General features: G+C 44.9%; 1 protein-coding gene across 2 annotated transcripts in view; it reads right to left on the bottom strand.

Annotated features, from left to right (window-relative positions):
• Positions 1 to 12,197, bottom strand: part of ZSWIM6 (zinc finger SWIM-type containing 6) — a 368,676-nt gene that overhangs the window by 232,773 nt on the left and 123,706 nt on the right. For both annotated transcript variants that reach the window (XM_069222559.1, XM_069222552.1), the window contains exon 2: positions 5,260 to 5,616. In XM_069222559.1, coding sequence (XP_069078660.1) covers positions 5,260 to 5,616 — 357 coding nt within the window. The remainder of the gene's footprint in view (positions 1 to 5,259; positions 5,617 to 12,197) is intronic.

Raw genomic sequence — 12,197 nt, 5'->3', positions numbered from 1 at the left:
ATCCTGGTGGATAGGAGGGTATCCCGGAAGGTCTGAGAAGTGAAAGATATCGAAAATACACTCAGATCATGGTCTGATCTTACCTTACCTTTAATTGGTAGTTAAGTGCACCTACAAGGCTAAGGCATTCTGACGGCTCAATGATTCACTCCTCAGAGACTCAGTAACTAAGCATGAAATAGATAACCCTACACTTGAATTACACAAGGGAATTTGTCCTAGGGAAAGTTTGTATACATCTCCCCCTCATAACTGTTTTTAAAGCATGCCAGGGGCCTGGCTGCTTTAGGGGACGAGAAAGATCACATTAATCCAACAAAAGGAAGAATGACTTCCTTTGGAATGCAAACACAAAGGAAACCCTTCTAAACAGATGGGCAGACAATTGACTGCAATTAGAGGCCTATTACGAGCATTAGAGTATAAGAAGCTGCATTATATCCTGGCAAAAGTGAGAGCCAAATTCCATGAGGGAGTTGGCAAAGTGGGCACATTACTGGCATCCGAGCTACGCAGTTGCAAAATCTCATTACAGAAATTAAGGCTGACCCTGGTGACCAGACCTCTAAAGAAGAAAAACTTTGAGTTTCCACTTCCTTGAGCAACTATATAGGGCGAGCCCCTAAAAACAGATTAACAAGCATTGGCAACATCAATATGTTTTGCCTTTGTTTTCTTTTGTATTCTATCTTGCTATCTAACTGGATTATAAATAGTAGAAAAAAGGTTAGAATAAGCTTTGTTTTAAATTTGATAAACCGTTAAGTTTGTTGTGATGCATGTTGAATGAATCAACAACATAAACAACTATTAAGAGTTTAATCAAATTTTAACAATACTCAAGGTTCAGTGGGACTGTGGCTGGCCAGTAGCTAATGACAAATGACCGGAAAGAGTGCTTGGTCCCAAAGTAACAATGGCATGGTTGGCAAAGAAGATAGCAGGAAGTGAAAGCAGACGACATGCTGGCCAATCAGAAGCATGTAAGTTAGAGCAACGTTGGACCAAGCCAATGGCAAGTTCAGGTAAGCATTAAAAATTTGACTAACTCCTGGCGTTCACATGCCCTACGTTGGCTTGGTAAAATAGCCTTACTTAAAATGACTATTCTTAAAAGCCTGTACACTACCTAGGCTCTCCCACTCATGTTACAGATAGGGGAGCTCCTCCGGTTACAAGATGCAGGTAATGATTGTATTTGGGGGCGAGAGAAAGCCACAACTACGTGATAGAATTGCTGTGTGTACCCTATACATAAGAGTACTTAATGTAGGCCATTATTATGAAGGTGTGTAATTGATTCATATAGTAACCATTCAATGATCGGTCACAGAGAAGATCTGGTGCTTTACAGATCAAGTCTTGATGACATGTCTGCTTACAGAGATGCTGTGGCTATCCAAAGGACAGACATCGCAATCTTACTGTCTCGCCAGTTACCAGAGACACTGGAGGTTTGGGATAACATCACCAGTTACCAATAACTGACATCGCACTCACCACCTTTAATGCGCCCACAGAAAGCACTAACTTCTCCCCAGGAGTGGACAAACATCAATTTTAGGTATGGCATGTCTCGGGGAAGTTAAACGTTCAGCTTAGTGGGACCATTCATAGACATTAAATCCACTTATCAAATTCCGTAGACGCACCAACAATTACATTACTTGCAACGGAGAGGTTCCCAGCTGCACATAAAGAAAACATCCACATGCTAACTTACAATCTTACAAAAAAGACAAAAAAATCCTCCAAGCAACTAGTTAACTAAGCTATGAACACCCAACCTACCCCTATCCAGAGGTTGGGAGAACGACTTCAAGGGTCACATTCTATCAAAAACAGTGGGAGGCTATGTATACAATATAGACCACCTTTACACACCACTCAGGGCCGATAAACCTTGTATTTAGGTGGTACTACACTCCAGAGCATCTCCACGCAATGAAGTAAACTTGTTAAGTGGGATGCTGGAGACTCTGGTGGTTCTTGCTGCCTCATATATTCTAGAGGTGCCACAGAGATGCAAAAATTTAGAAAACCGTCTTCTCTACAGCATCTCACATGTAAGAAAGGAAGGTGATTAAAGCTCAGACGGTTATTATTCTAGGGACACTCAGAGTACATGTGCTCACTCCATTTAACCAGGGGGGGGGGGGGGGGGAGAGAGAAAGGTGTGGAAGACTCACGTTTACTGCTGGTAGCCAAGCAGATCATATAGAGTCCTTGGGGAGGAGTGGAACAGATTCCACCCACAATAGGACTATGGGTTCAATGATAATGACAGCTACTAAGTAATGAAAAGATAACATATGATCTCGGAGACGAAAACCGTAAATTTACTAAAATGTGGTCTCCAGTTTAGACTTTTTTTTTTTTGTTTAGCAAAAGGACAACAGAGGACTCACTTGCAGACTAAGTGTACTGGGTCTCTTAAACTTTGTGTGATCTTCGGCAACGAGATTGAGGGTCACCATGATAGGGGATAACTGATGTGTAGGATCCCATATTTGACATGGCTCTGAATCACAGAGTACATAGTGGAGTGAAGGGAGGGGAGGGCGTAGCGAAGTTATTAGATGCTGCACTCTTTTACACAAATTCTGGAACTCCTCCAGAACAGGCAAGGTAGAGGTTTCTAACCCACGGGTGCAAGGACTCAGTTCAGTGTACCATTGCTGAAACAAAGTCCACAGCCCAACATTAGCCTGCCAATCTATCTTTGCACAGGCAGTGTTTTCTGGTTACTATCAGCAGTTCTGTACACCAAGGCCAGGGACACCGTGGTAGTCCAAACAATTTATTATGTCTCTTAACATAGTCAATTACTAAAAATAAACGTTTTAAACAGTTTTTTTTCTTTTAAATGCAGTCTTGATCTTGTGGATAAAATAGGAGACGTAACCACACAGAGAAAATAAATTTGCATTTTATTCAGTTGGCCAGCATCCTACACCTACTGCCATCTCTAAGCATGACACTAATTTAGTTGGCATCCCTGCCTTTTGAGTTTCTAAGAGAAGCCGCACAGCACACCAAAACAGCAATCCACGCAGTTTGTAATCAGAGCTCAGCCAAGAGAGATGCTCAAGCTTTGGGGAAGAGTCTCTGCAGTCTTCAGGTAGCTGCGTTCCCGGGAGTGACATATCGGGAGAGACATATCAGGCGATAGCATCACATAGTGCAAGGACGTCACCCAATCAATTGTTAGATAACAGGATTTTGACCACTGATTCAATCAAATGTTTTAAAAATAAAAACTGGTTCTGAGACACTGAGTGGTTTAGACTGAACTAAACATGGCTTAAAACAAACTTTACCCACATATTTACATTAAAAAAAGTGAAATTATAAATGGTAATACACAAAGCAAACATGAGAGGCAAAATATCAGCCTACAAGGAAAAGCGCCATTCTGTAGATAAGAAAAATTAAATATTTCCACCTACACAAGGCTATCATGAATGTTAATAGCTGGACAGGGATGAAGAATTTCCCACTTTCTATCAATGATATTAAAGAGCTGAAAGCAAGGAAAAAAAAAAAAAACGCTTGACAAACTATACTAAAAGGGAACCAACATAGTTTTCATGACAGTTTATTGTACTGTATTGAAGCCCAATGGTGACCAGTTTGTTGTGTTTGCTTAATTTAAAAAAAATCAATTAAAATGGCTGTAAAACTTGATATTGGGTTGTATGCTCCTAAGTCGCAGACAAGTGTTTCCTTTAGCTGTTCACCTGTCAAAATGTTTCCAAGGTTTTTATGACTTTATACATTTAAAGAATTGTAACATGAACATTTGCTGGAGGAAAACCAAGGTCATGGTTGAAACGCTTGGAAAATTCCCAGTCACTGGCAATAACTGGTACTGGCTTTCAGTCTATTGTTTTTTATCCACTGCAATCAGAAACCAGTCATATTTGACCTCAAGCACACTGGTTGTTAATAGGAAACAACTCCTACTCCTAATTATGCTGAACTTGGTTTAATGATTTTAACTTTTCATGTGGTTTTCGGTTTAACTAACCAGTGTGTATGAAAGATCAGCTTAGCCAATGTGCATTAAAAAACTCACTGGCCCAAAATTAGTAAACCAGCTCAAAGAAGTTGCTCCTTTGGATTACTGAGACTATGTTTGAGTTTTTAATTTTTGTGTAAGAAAGTCTCAAATAATGTAACAAAGTTTACCAGTGACAGAAAAAACAAATGAAAGTCTAAGAATTAATTGCATATATGGAACCACCGCTTTAAAAGCATGGGGATATGTTACTACTGACAGATTCAAGTTCCATCTCTGGAAGCACATATATAAGTCGCAATGATCCAATTCTAGAGCAACGGCAACAGGACACACATTACCCCTGATGAAAGAACAGCAGCAGCTGATTCATAATACTCATGGTCACACCATCTCAAATTCAGATCAGGGGGACAAAACGCCCACGTTACCTCTGTGGAAACCAATAATCAGTAACGTCGAAACATCATTGGAAACAAAATGATCAGTAGTTAAACCTCACAGTCAATGCACACAATGGTTGCAAACAACTCTATAGATAATGACCTCAATCAAACCACATTAATGACCACCTTGAGGTATGTGAAATTCGTTGCTGCCAAATATTGACCTAACCAGTGTTAAACATTCCAGACGTTTTGCAGGATAGCTAGATCCCACTAAAAGCAGCCTATTGGAAGTGTTAGTCTACAACAGTAGCACCCCAAGGACTACACGAGATGCTCTGTTCAAACACCCTGCAGTTCTCCTTTAGCAAAGGCAATAAGGATGTGAAACATTCTTTGTCAAAGACCCCCGCCTTGAAGCTGGGCCTCAAAAGCCCAGACACAAAGACCACCTATATTATAGAAGTGAAATATGCTCATACTGCACAACAGCATGCAAACCACATATATATTACATTTCAATGAGCCTTTAACAATGACCATTATCAACAAGGAACGAATAAGTAATCTACTGGGGAACTAACGTAGGAAGACATGGACCAGCCTTGGCAGTCTGAGAAAAAAAACGTGGAATCAACACCTATTTACACATAATACGGAAGAAAGTCTTATCTTCATTCAGCAAGGGAATTTATAGTTGCCAAAAAAAAAACAAAAAAAACACCCCAGTACTGCATATGACCAAATAGCTTCCTTTAAGTCCTAAAAGTGTATGGACGGAGCAGCTTCCCCGGTCATTGGATAAAAAAAAAAAAAAAAAAAAATGCAAAGACGAAATAATGTGCAACTCACCATGAACTTGGTTGATCTCCGAATTTTGTGAAAGAATTTCGTCTGCTAGCTTTTGAGCAGTTGGCAAAACCTCTGTGTGGTGCACCGTGATTAAATACTGTACAAATTTCTGCAGTTGGTCTCTGTTCATTTGGAAGAGGGTCTCCGAAATGGGAAGATGGAGTTTGACCTGGTCGGGCTTGCGGATCCGATATAAAGAAAGAGCCACAACATGTGCACAATAGAAGATGTCCTTGTTTCCACAGCTACAGGTCACTGAGGTAATCTTGCAACGATCAAAGCTGATGGCAACATTGCAAACCGTTTCGGGCTCTGACTGCACTGCAGGCTCAGTCACTGTGCCGCTTAAGTGGAAGCCTGTGCAAGAACAAAAAAAAGGCAAGCATGAGAAGACCGGCGCCATCTTGGACACTTACATAACAAAATCACTACACGGCAAATTACTGCTTTGTTTAGGAACACACTAATGCTGAACTGGTTCACCCAATATCCTGTCGCACCAATGAAAAATAAATTAAACCCTAGCACTGACTGTGTGCAGCCTTAATATGCAAGTGTAGGCAAGAATTTGTTTACAAAGAATTCACTCTTCATTCTGCTGAAGGTGTCTGGTTTCTCGAAAACGCAATAGCAAGGTCTTTACGGATCAGTGCTGTGAGCAGGTGAATCGATGGGAGAAAATAAAATCTTAGGGCTTCATAACTTTCACTAGCAGCTGCGGAAAACTTTACCCAATATGACATGTATAAATACACTACATAAAAATGACAATGCGATGGTACATTAACAAGTCAAATATAAAGCGTTGCCCAGCAGAATTATACTAAAAGGATACGTATTGTATGCAAACTAGCCATTACATCATCACTACAAGTACTCGGAAGAGAACGGTTTCAGGGCAGAGCATTGTACTGGTGGCATGCAGTGGATGCTGCTTAAGGTCGGAGCATTATGGCGTTCACAGGTATTAGGAAGCAATGGACGTATCAACATTTAGAAGTGGAGCAGGTGGAGCCTGAGGGGGCATACTTGTCTGCACCCCACAGCTCACATGCAGCGAGGTGAACGGTGGCTTAGGTGCCTGCAGTAAATACTCACAAGGGTTGCTACAGTCCCATTCGAGCTGGAATTACTCGGCCTACCAGTCTTTCACAAGTGTAAGGACGGTTTGCAGAGTGGCAACCATCTCAAGAACCCAAATCAGTCAAGGAAACCTTACACACAAGACAATTAAACACTAGCAACATTCAGGTTTCTATGTGCCATTTAGCAAGGATAGGGGGCCTTCTGATGACACTTTGTTCTTACTTACTACGGCAGATACTGGTGATGTTCGGCCTGCTAATCTTGAGTTCATGAATGGTGTGGGGGCTGCATGTCAGTTCAGCTTTTATGATTAAAGAGCGTGGCTCAAACTTATTCACACGTATAAGCGCCTCCACGGTCATTAAGAATCGGTAGGTTTTTCCGCACCACACGTGCTACACATACCTCGCCATCCTATGTGCTTATTAGCACGAAGGGTATGTGCGCAGTAGCAGGAAAACACCCAAAGCGGCACTGTAGAGGTGCGGGAGTCGCTTTCCACCGAGGCCCGTAGCCCGATGGGGGTTTGGGGGGGAGCAGAGGGCTCGCCCGGTCTCCCCCCGGGCTTGTCGGGCCTGAGTGGTACAGGCCACTGACAAGTTGGGGGATTGGTGGTTGGTGCAGGAAGGGGCGGGTTGTTGGTGGGAGGATAAAGGACAGGGGCAGGGTGTGGGCGGCCTCTTTGGCCGTCGTCACACCCAGTAGGCGTGTTTGTCTTCGTGCTGTGGAGATTATAGGCTTGTTGGTAGGCGTTTTTTGCTTGTTGGAAGGCGTTTTAGGGTGGAGCTATTATTAATATTGAATTGTCACTAGAGTGGGGGAGTGTTTCTTATTGTGGTTTATTAGGATCGATAGTGGTGTTAACGAAATGGAACTGAGTAAAGTTGTGCAGGCCCTGAAGGTGTTGAGGGATGAGGGCAGGGAAGATTTGATTAGAGAGGGCGTCCTGGAAGAAGCATGGGTGGGTTTAAAAAGACCTAAGAGGTAGTCAGCTGAAGGAGTTAGCGCTGCGGTAGCAGCTTGCTTCTCGCCGCAAGTAAAGCTTAAGAAATTTAAAACTAAAAGCGCGGAGGGTCGGAGAGTTACGCGCTCACCTTTTGGGCCCCAAGAGGTGTTGGGGGGGCCGGGTTCGAGATCGGAAGAAGTGGTTCCTCGTAGACGAGGAACGGGCCATTTTCTCCGGCGTTCGGGAGTCTCCCTGGCGAGGAGGGTGTCGGCGGGAGGGAGGGGGGCGGGCCGCGTGGGCGCAGTGACACGGGGAGAGAGGCAGTGGGGGGCGCGGCTCTGCAGCGAGCGCATGACGAGAAATCTGCGTGGTCGGAGGGCGGGAAAACAAGCCCAATTGCCGCGCAACAACGCAATTGAACGCGAGGCGGCCATTTTAGAGGAGAGGTCCTTAGGGGGCGCAGTCAAAATGGCGGCGCCCACGGAAAAGGGCAATTCGGGGGCAATGTTATCGGTTAAAAGGGTTTTGGCAGAAGGACAGAAGGCGGAGGAGGGCAGGGAAAGGGAAGAAGACGTCATTGTGATATTTGACGAGGAGCCAGAGGGGCAGGAAAGTTTTCGTTTGGGGGAAAGCGTTATGGATGAGCAGGAGGTGAATTTTTTGAAGAGAGATGCTGGGGCAGATGGTTTGAAGGAGTCCAGTTTGGTGAGGTGTTCAAGCGTAAGGAGTTTTGAAGGAAATTTTGGAGCACGGAATGTTTTGCATGTAGGTGACCACGTGGATTTGGTGGATCAGGAAGGTGTATTGGTAACAGGTTTGGTTTATGGTCAGGTAGGTAGGTGTGTGAATAGGGAGACGGGTAAGGTTTTGCTGGATAGGTGGAATCCAGCTTTGCAAGAGGTTAGCGCTGGGTGTGACACTCTTCGGTTTCCGGGCAGACCGGGGGGTTTGGCGGTGCATCAGGATGCTGGGCGGCATGCTGGTGGGCAGAGTTTACCGGTTAAGGCCAGGGCGCTTTTGGTACACCGGAAAGAAGGGAGGGTAAATTCCGGAGCGGTTTACCCGACGACGAGGGAAGCAGGTGTACGTTGTTCGCTGGGTCACAGTGCGGGCTCAATTTTGGATGATGAGCAGCCTTCCACCAGCTGGGGCGCTGGTGCAGGTGCAGGTTTCGACATGCAAGAAGAGACTCTGCTTGATTATGAAGAGGACGAGGAAGAACAAAATGCAAGGGTAGCGGTACCGGTGTTGCAGTCAACGGTTCCAGAGGTGGTCCAGGGCGATCGCTCTGGAACTCGTCGCAAGGTTACAGCTGGGAATTTACCTAGAGGTGAGATTGGGTTGGGGATGGGTCGAAATGTTTGCGGCTATGGGAGGGAAGTATGTGGTTCGGGTGGGGTTGACGCTTCTGTGCAGGTGGATTGCAGTACTGATAATGGGGCAGGTAAGTCGGAAGTCACGGGGGAGGTGCGGAAAGAGGATGAGTCAAAAGTCTTGCAGGAGGCGGTTAAGGAAGGGGGTGTAATAAGTGCGGATTCTTCGGGGAAAGGTAAGAAATTGCCTTACATGGGAGTGGCGATGCCTTTGGGGGCGCATCTCACTCAGAATTTAAAAGATAAAATTTGAAAAGGTGAATTTGTGGATGTGTTTAAACTATTGCATAGAGAGGTGCAAGCAAAAGAAGGGTCAAAGGTAGAGGAATGGGAGTTGGCTCGGAGGCCTAAGGTGCCTACAAATATTGAAAATTGGACATCAGCTTTTTTGATATATGCAAGTGTCTATTGTGAGAAGTACGTGGATTCGTGTGTTGCTTTGTTTAAATATATGGATGTGGTGCGGCGGGCCCAAATGGATTATGGGGGTTTTGGGTGGTTTAGATATGACGAGGAATTTCGTACAAGAAAGGCGATGGATCCCTCCAAGGTTTGGGGGGAAATAGATAATGAGTTGTGGATGCAGTGGTTAAGGACAGCCAGGTATGCTCCTACTACGCACACTGCAAGTGGCTTGCCGGTGCAATATAAGCCCTTTCAGGGGCGTCCCACCCAATTTGGGGTGGGTTTTGGGCAGCGAGGGCAGTTTCAAGGGAATGGGTCTTGCTGGGCGTTTAACAGCAGTTTCTGCAATAGGCAGCCCTGTAGATTTCGGCATGACTGCTCCCATTGTGGAGGCAGGCACCCAGCGTTTCAGTGTCTTGGAGGCATGCACTGGGGATGGCAAGGACAGCAAAGCAGAGGTGGTGACAGGGGCAGAGGCCAAAGTCAGCATGTTGTTGGAAAAGGGCCCTACGCCTATTAAGTTTGAGATTATTTCAGATTGGCTACGTCGGTATCCTCGAAGGGACGAAGCAAAGGTTTTGTGGAGTGGTTTTGTTGAAGGTTTCCGTTTATGCTATCAAGGTCCTAGAGTGCGAAGGTGGGCCAATAATTTGAAATCGGCGAGGACTTATCCGGAGGTGGTTCAGGCAAAATTGGACAAGGAATTGGGAAGGATTTTGGGCCCATTTTTGGAGTGGCCTTTGGCCAACTTGACTATTTCGCCCCTAGGAGTGGTTCCAAAGAAACAGACAGGTGAATTTAGGCTGATACATCATCTGTCCTGGCCAGCGGGGTGTTCGGTCAATGATTTTATCGCTGTTGAGGATTCTGTTGTGCATTATGCATCAGTGGATGAAGCTGTTGCCTTGGTGAGGAAGTGTGGGCATGGGGCAGAGATGGCAAAAGCGGACGTAAAATCAGCGTTTCGGTTATTGCCTGTTCACCCGGAGGATTTTTCTTTGTTGGGGATTCAGTTCGGGGGTGCGATTTATGTGGATCGCATGCTTCCAATGGGTTGTTCGGTTTCTTGTTCCTTGTTTGAAATGTTCAGTACGTTTTTGCAGTGGTGTTTTCAGTACAAGAGAGGGGACAGGTTGGCGACACATTACTTAGATGATTTTTTCTTTGTGGGGGCGGCAGGAACAGGTTCATGTGGCAGGACTTTGTTGGATTTTGAGGATTTGATGTCTGAATTTGGGGTTCCACTGGCAAAGGAGAAGACGGAGGGACCTCTGACATGTATTAGCTTTCTTGGCATTGAGTTGGATTAGTTGAGAATGGAGGTGAGGTTACCTCAGGACAAAGTGAGGCAGTTGATTTTGCTTTTGGAAGACACGGTGAAAAGACATAAGCTGGAGTTGCGGCGAGCTCAAGAATTATTAGGACATTTGAATTTCGCCTGTAAGGTGGTCAGAGTGGGCAGAGCCTTTTGTAGGAGACTTGGTTTTGCAATGAGGGGTTCGACGTTACCGCATCATCACATTCGGATTAAGGCTCAGGTGAGGGAGGATTTGAGAATGTGGATTTGTTTTTTGCAGGAATTTAATGGAGTTCCCATGTTGGTTGATGATTCGGATTGGTTTTGGCAGGTAGAGTTGTTTTCGGATGCATCTGGTGCCCACGGTTTTGGGCTGTTTTGGGATGGTCATTGGATGGCGGAGGCTTGGCCAGCCAGATGGAAAGAAGCAAGACATAGCATTGCCTTTTTGGAATTTTTTCCTTTAGTTGTGGCTCTGGTAGTATGGGGTTCTCATTTGGCCAATCGGAATGTGGTGTTTAATGTGGACAATCAGACTGTGGTAGCCTTGGTGAATTCACAAAAGGCGAAGGATGTTAAAGTGTTGAAATTGCTGCGTATTTTCTTGTTGCATTGCTTAAAATTCAATGTTATGTTCAAGGCTAAGTACATCCCTGGAATCAATAATGATATTGCTGATGCCCTATCTCGTTTTCAGTGGCAGAGGTTCCGTGGTCTAGCACCGGGAGCAGATATGGAGAAGACGCTGGTTCCGAGGGAGTTGTGGGCTTTAGGAGATTAAGAATGTTGGAGCTGGTACAGCGGTCTATAGCCCCGTCTACAAGGAAGAGTTATGGTCAGGCATGGTTGGAATTCTTGGAAGTGGGAGCTGTGGAATTGGTTGGGGGGGGATGACGTCGTCATTAGGAGACGGGATATGGCGGTTCGCTTCATTATGCATCTGATTGATAAAGGTTTATCTGCTGTTACAATTGCAGGTAAGTTGGCGGGAATATCATTTTACGGTAAGTATTTTTGGGGTTATGATCCAGTGGAAGGGGAAATTTGCAGGCGGATCTTAGCGGGTTGGGCCAGGTCAGGAGGTGCAAGGTGGGATAGAAGGAGGCCAATCACGTCCCAGTTATTGCGGAACATTTTACGGGCACTGGAAGTTGTCTGCTTTTCAGAATGGGAGGTGGGTTTGTTATCTTTATGCATGGCTTGGCTCTTTCATGGAGCGTTTCGTATTTCAGAGTTGTTAGGTTTAAAAGGGAGGGAAGGTTTATTACGTTCTAATGTACAGGTAAGTGGAGGAGAGGTTGTTGTGTGGTTGGGAAAAACAAAAGGGATCAGTTGGGCAGGGGTCAGGAGGTTGTTTTACGGCGTACAGGCTCTCAAGATTGTCCAGTTAGGTCGTGGTTCATATTTGCAGGTAAGTTGCCGGAGTCTGCAAAGTTTGTATTTTTACATCAAGATGGTTCTTCATTATCGGCATCTCAGGTTTTGGCGGTTTTGAAAATGTGCTTGAGGCGGTTGGGTTTGGATCCAGGATTATACGGGACTCATTCGTTTAGGATCGGCGCGGCAACAGAAGCCAGGAGAATAGGGAGGAGTGATCAATTGATCCAAAACTTGGGTAGGTGGAGGTCACAGTGTTTTAAACGTTATATTAGAGCAGATAAATGATCATAAGGTGATCTTTCATTGGTAAAGGGTTTCTTTTCAAAATTGTTCTTTTGCTTCTTTTAACTATCTGCTCTTTTCCTCCTGTTCTAGCTGTCAGTTTCGGGTGCTTTTCTTTGGGGTGGGTTATAGCGGGGGGGGTGTGACATACTTTAACATCTTTTTTGCT

This window comes from Pleurodeles waltl, chromosome 1_1, assembly GCF_031143425.1.
Source record: "Pleurodeles waltl isolate 20211129_DDA chromosome 1_1, aPleWal1.hap1.20221129, whole genome shotgun sequence".
Taxonomy (NCBI): domain Eukaryota; kingdom Metazoa; phylum Chordata; class Amphibia; order Caudata; family Salamandridae; genus Pleurodeles; species Pleurodeles waltl.
Note: the sequence above shows the minus strand (reverse complement) of the source record. Positions and strands in the feature narration are given on the sequence as shown.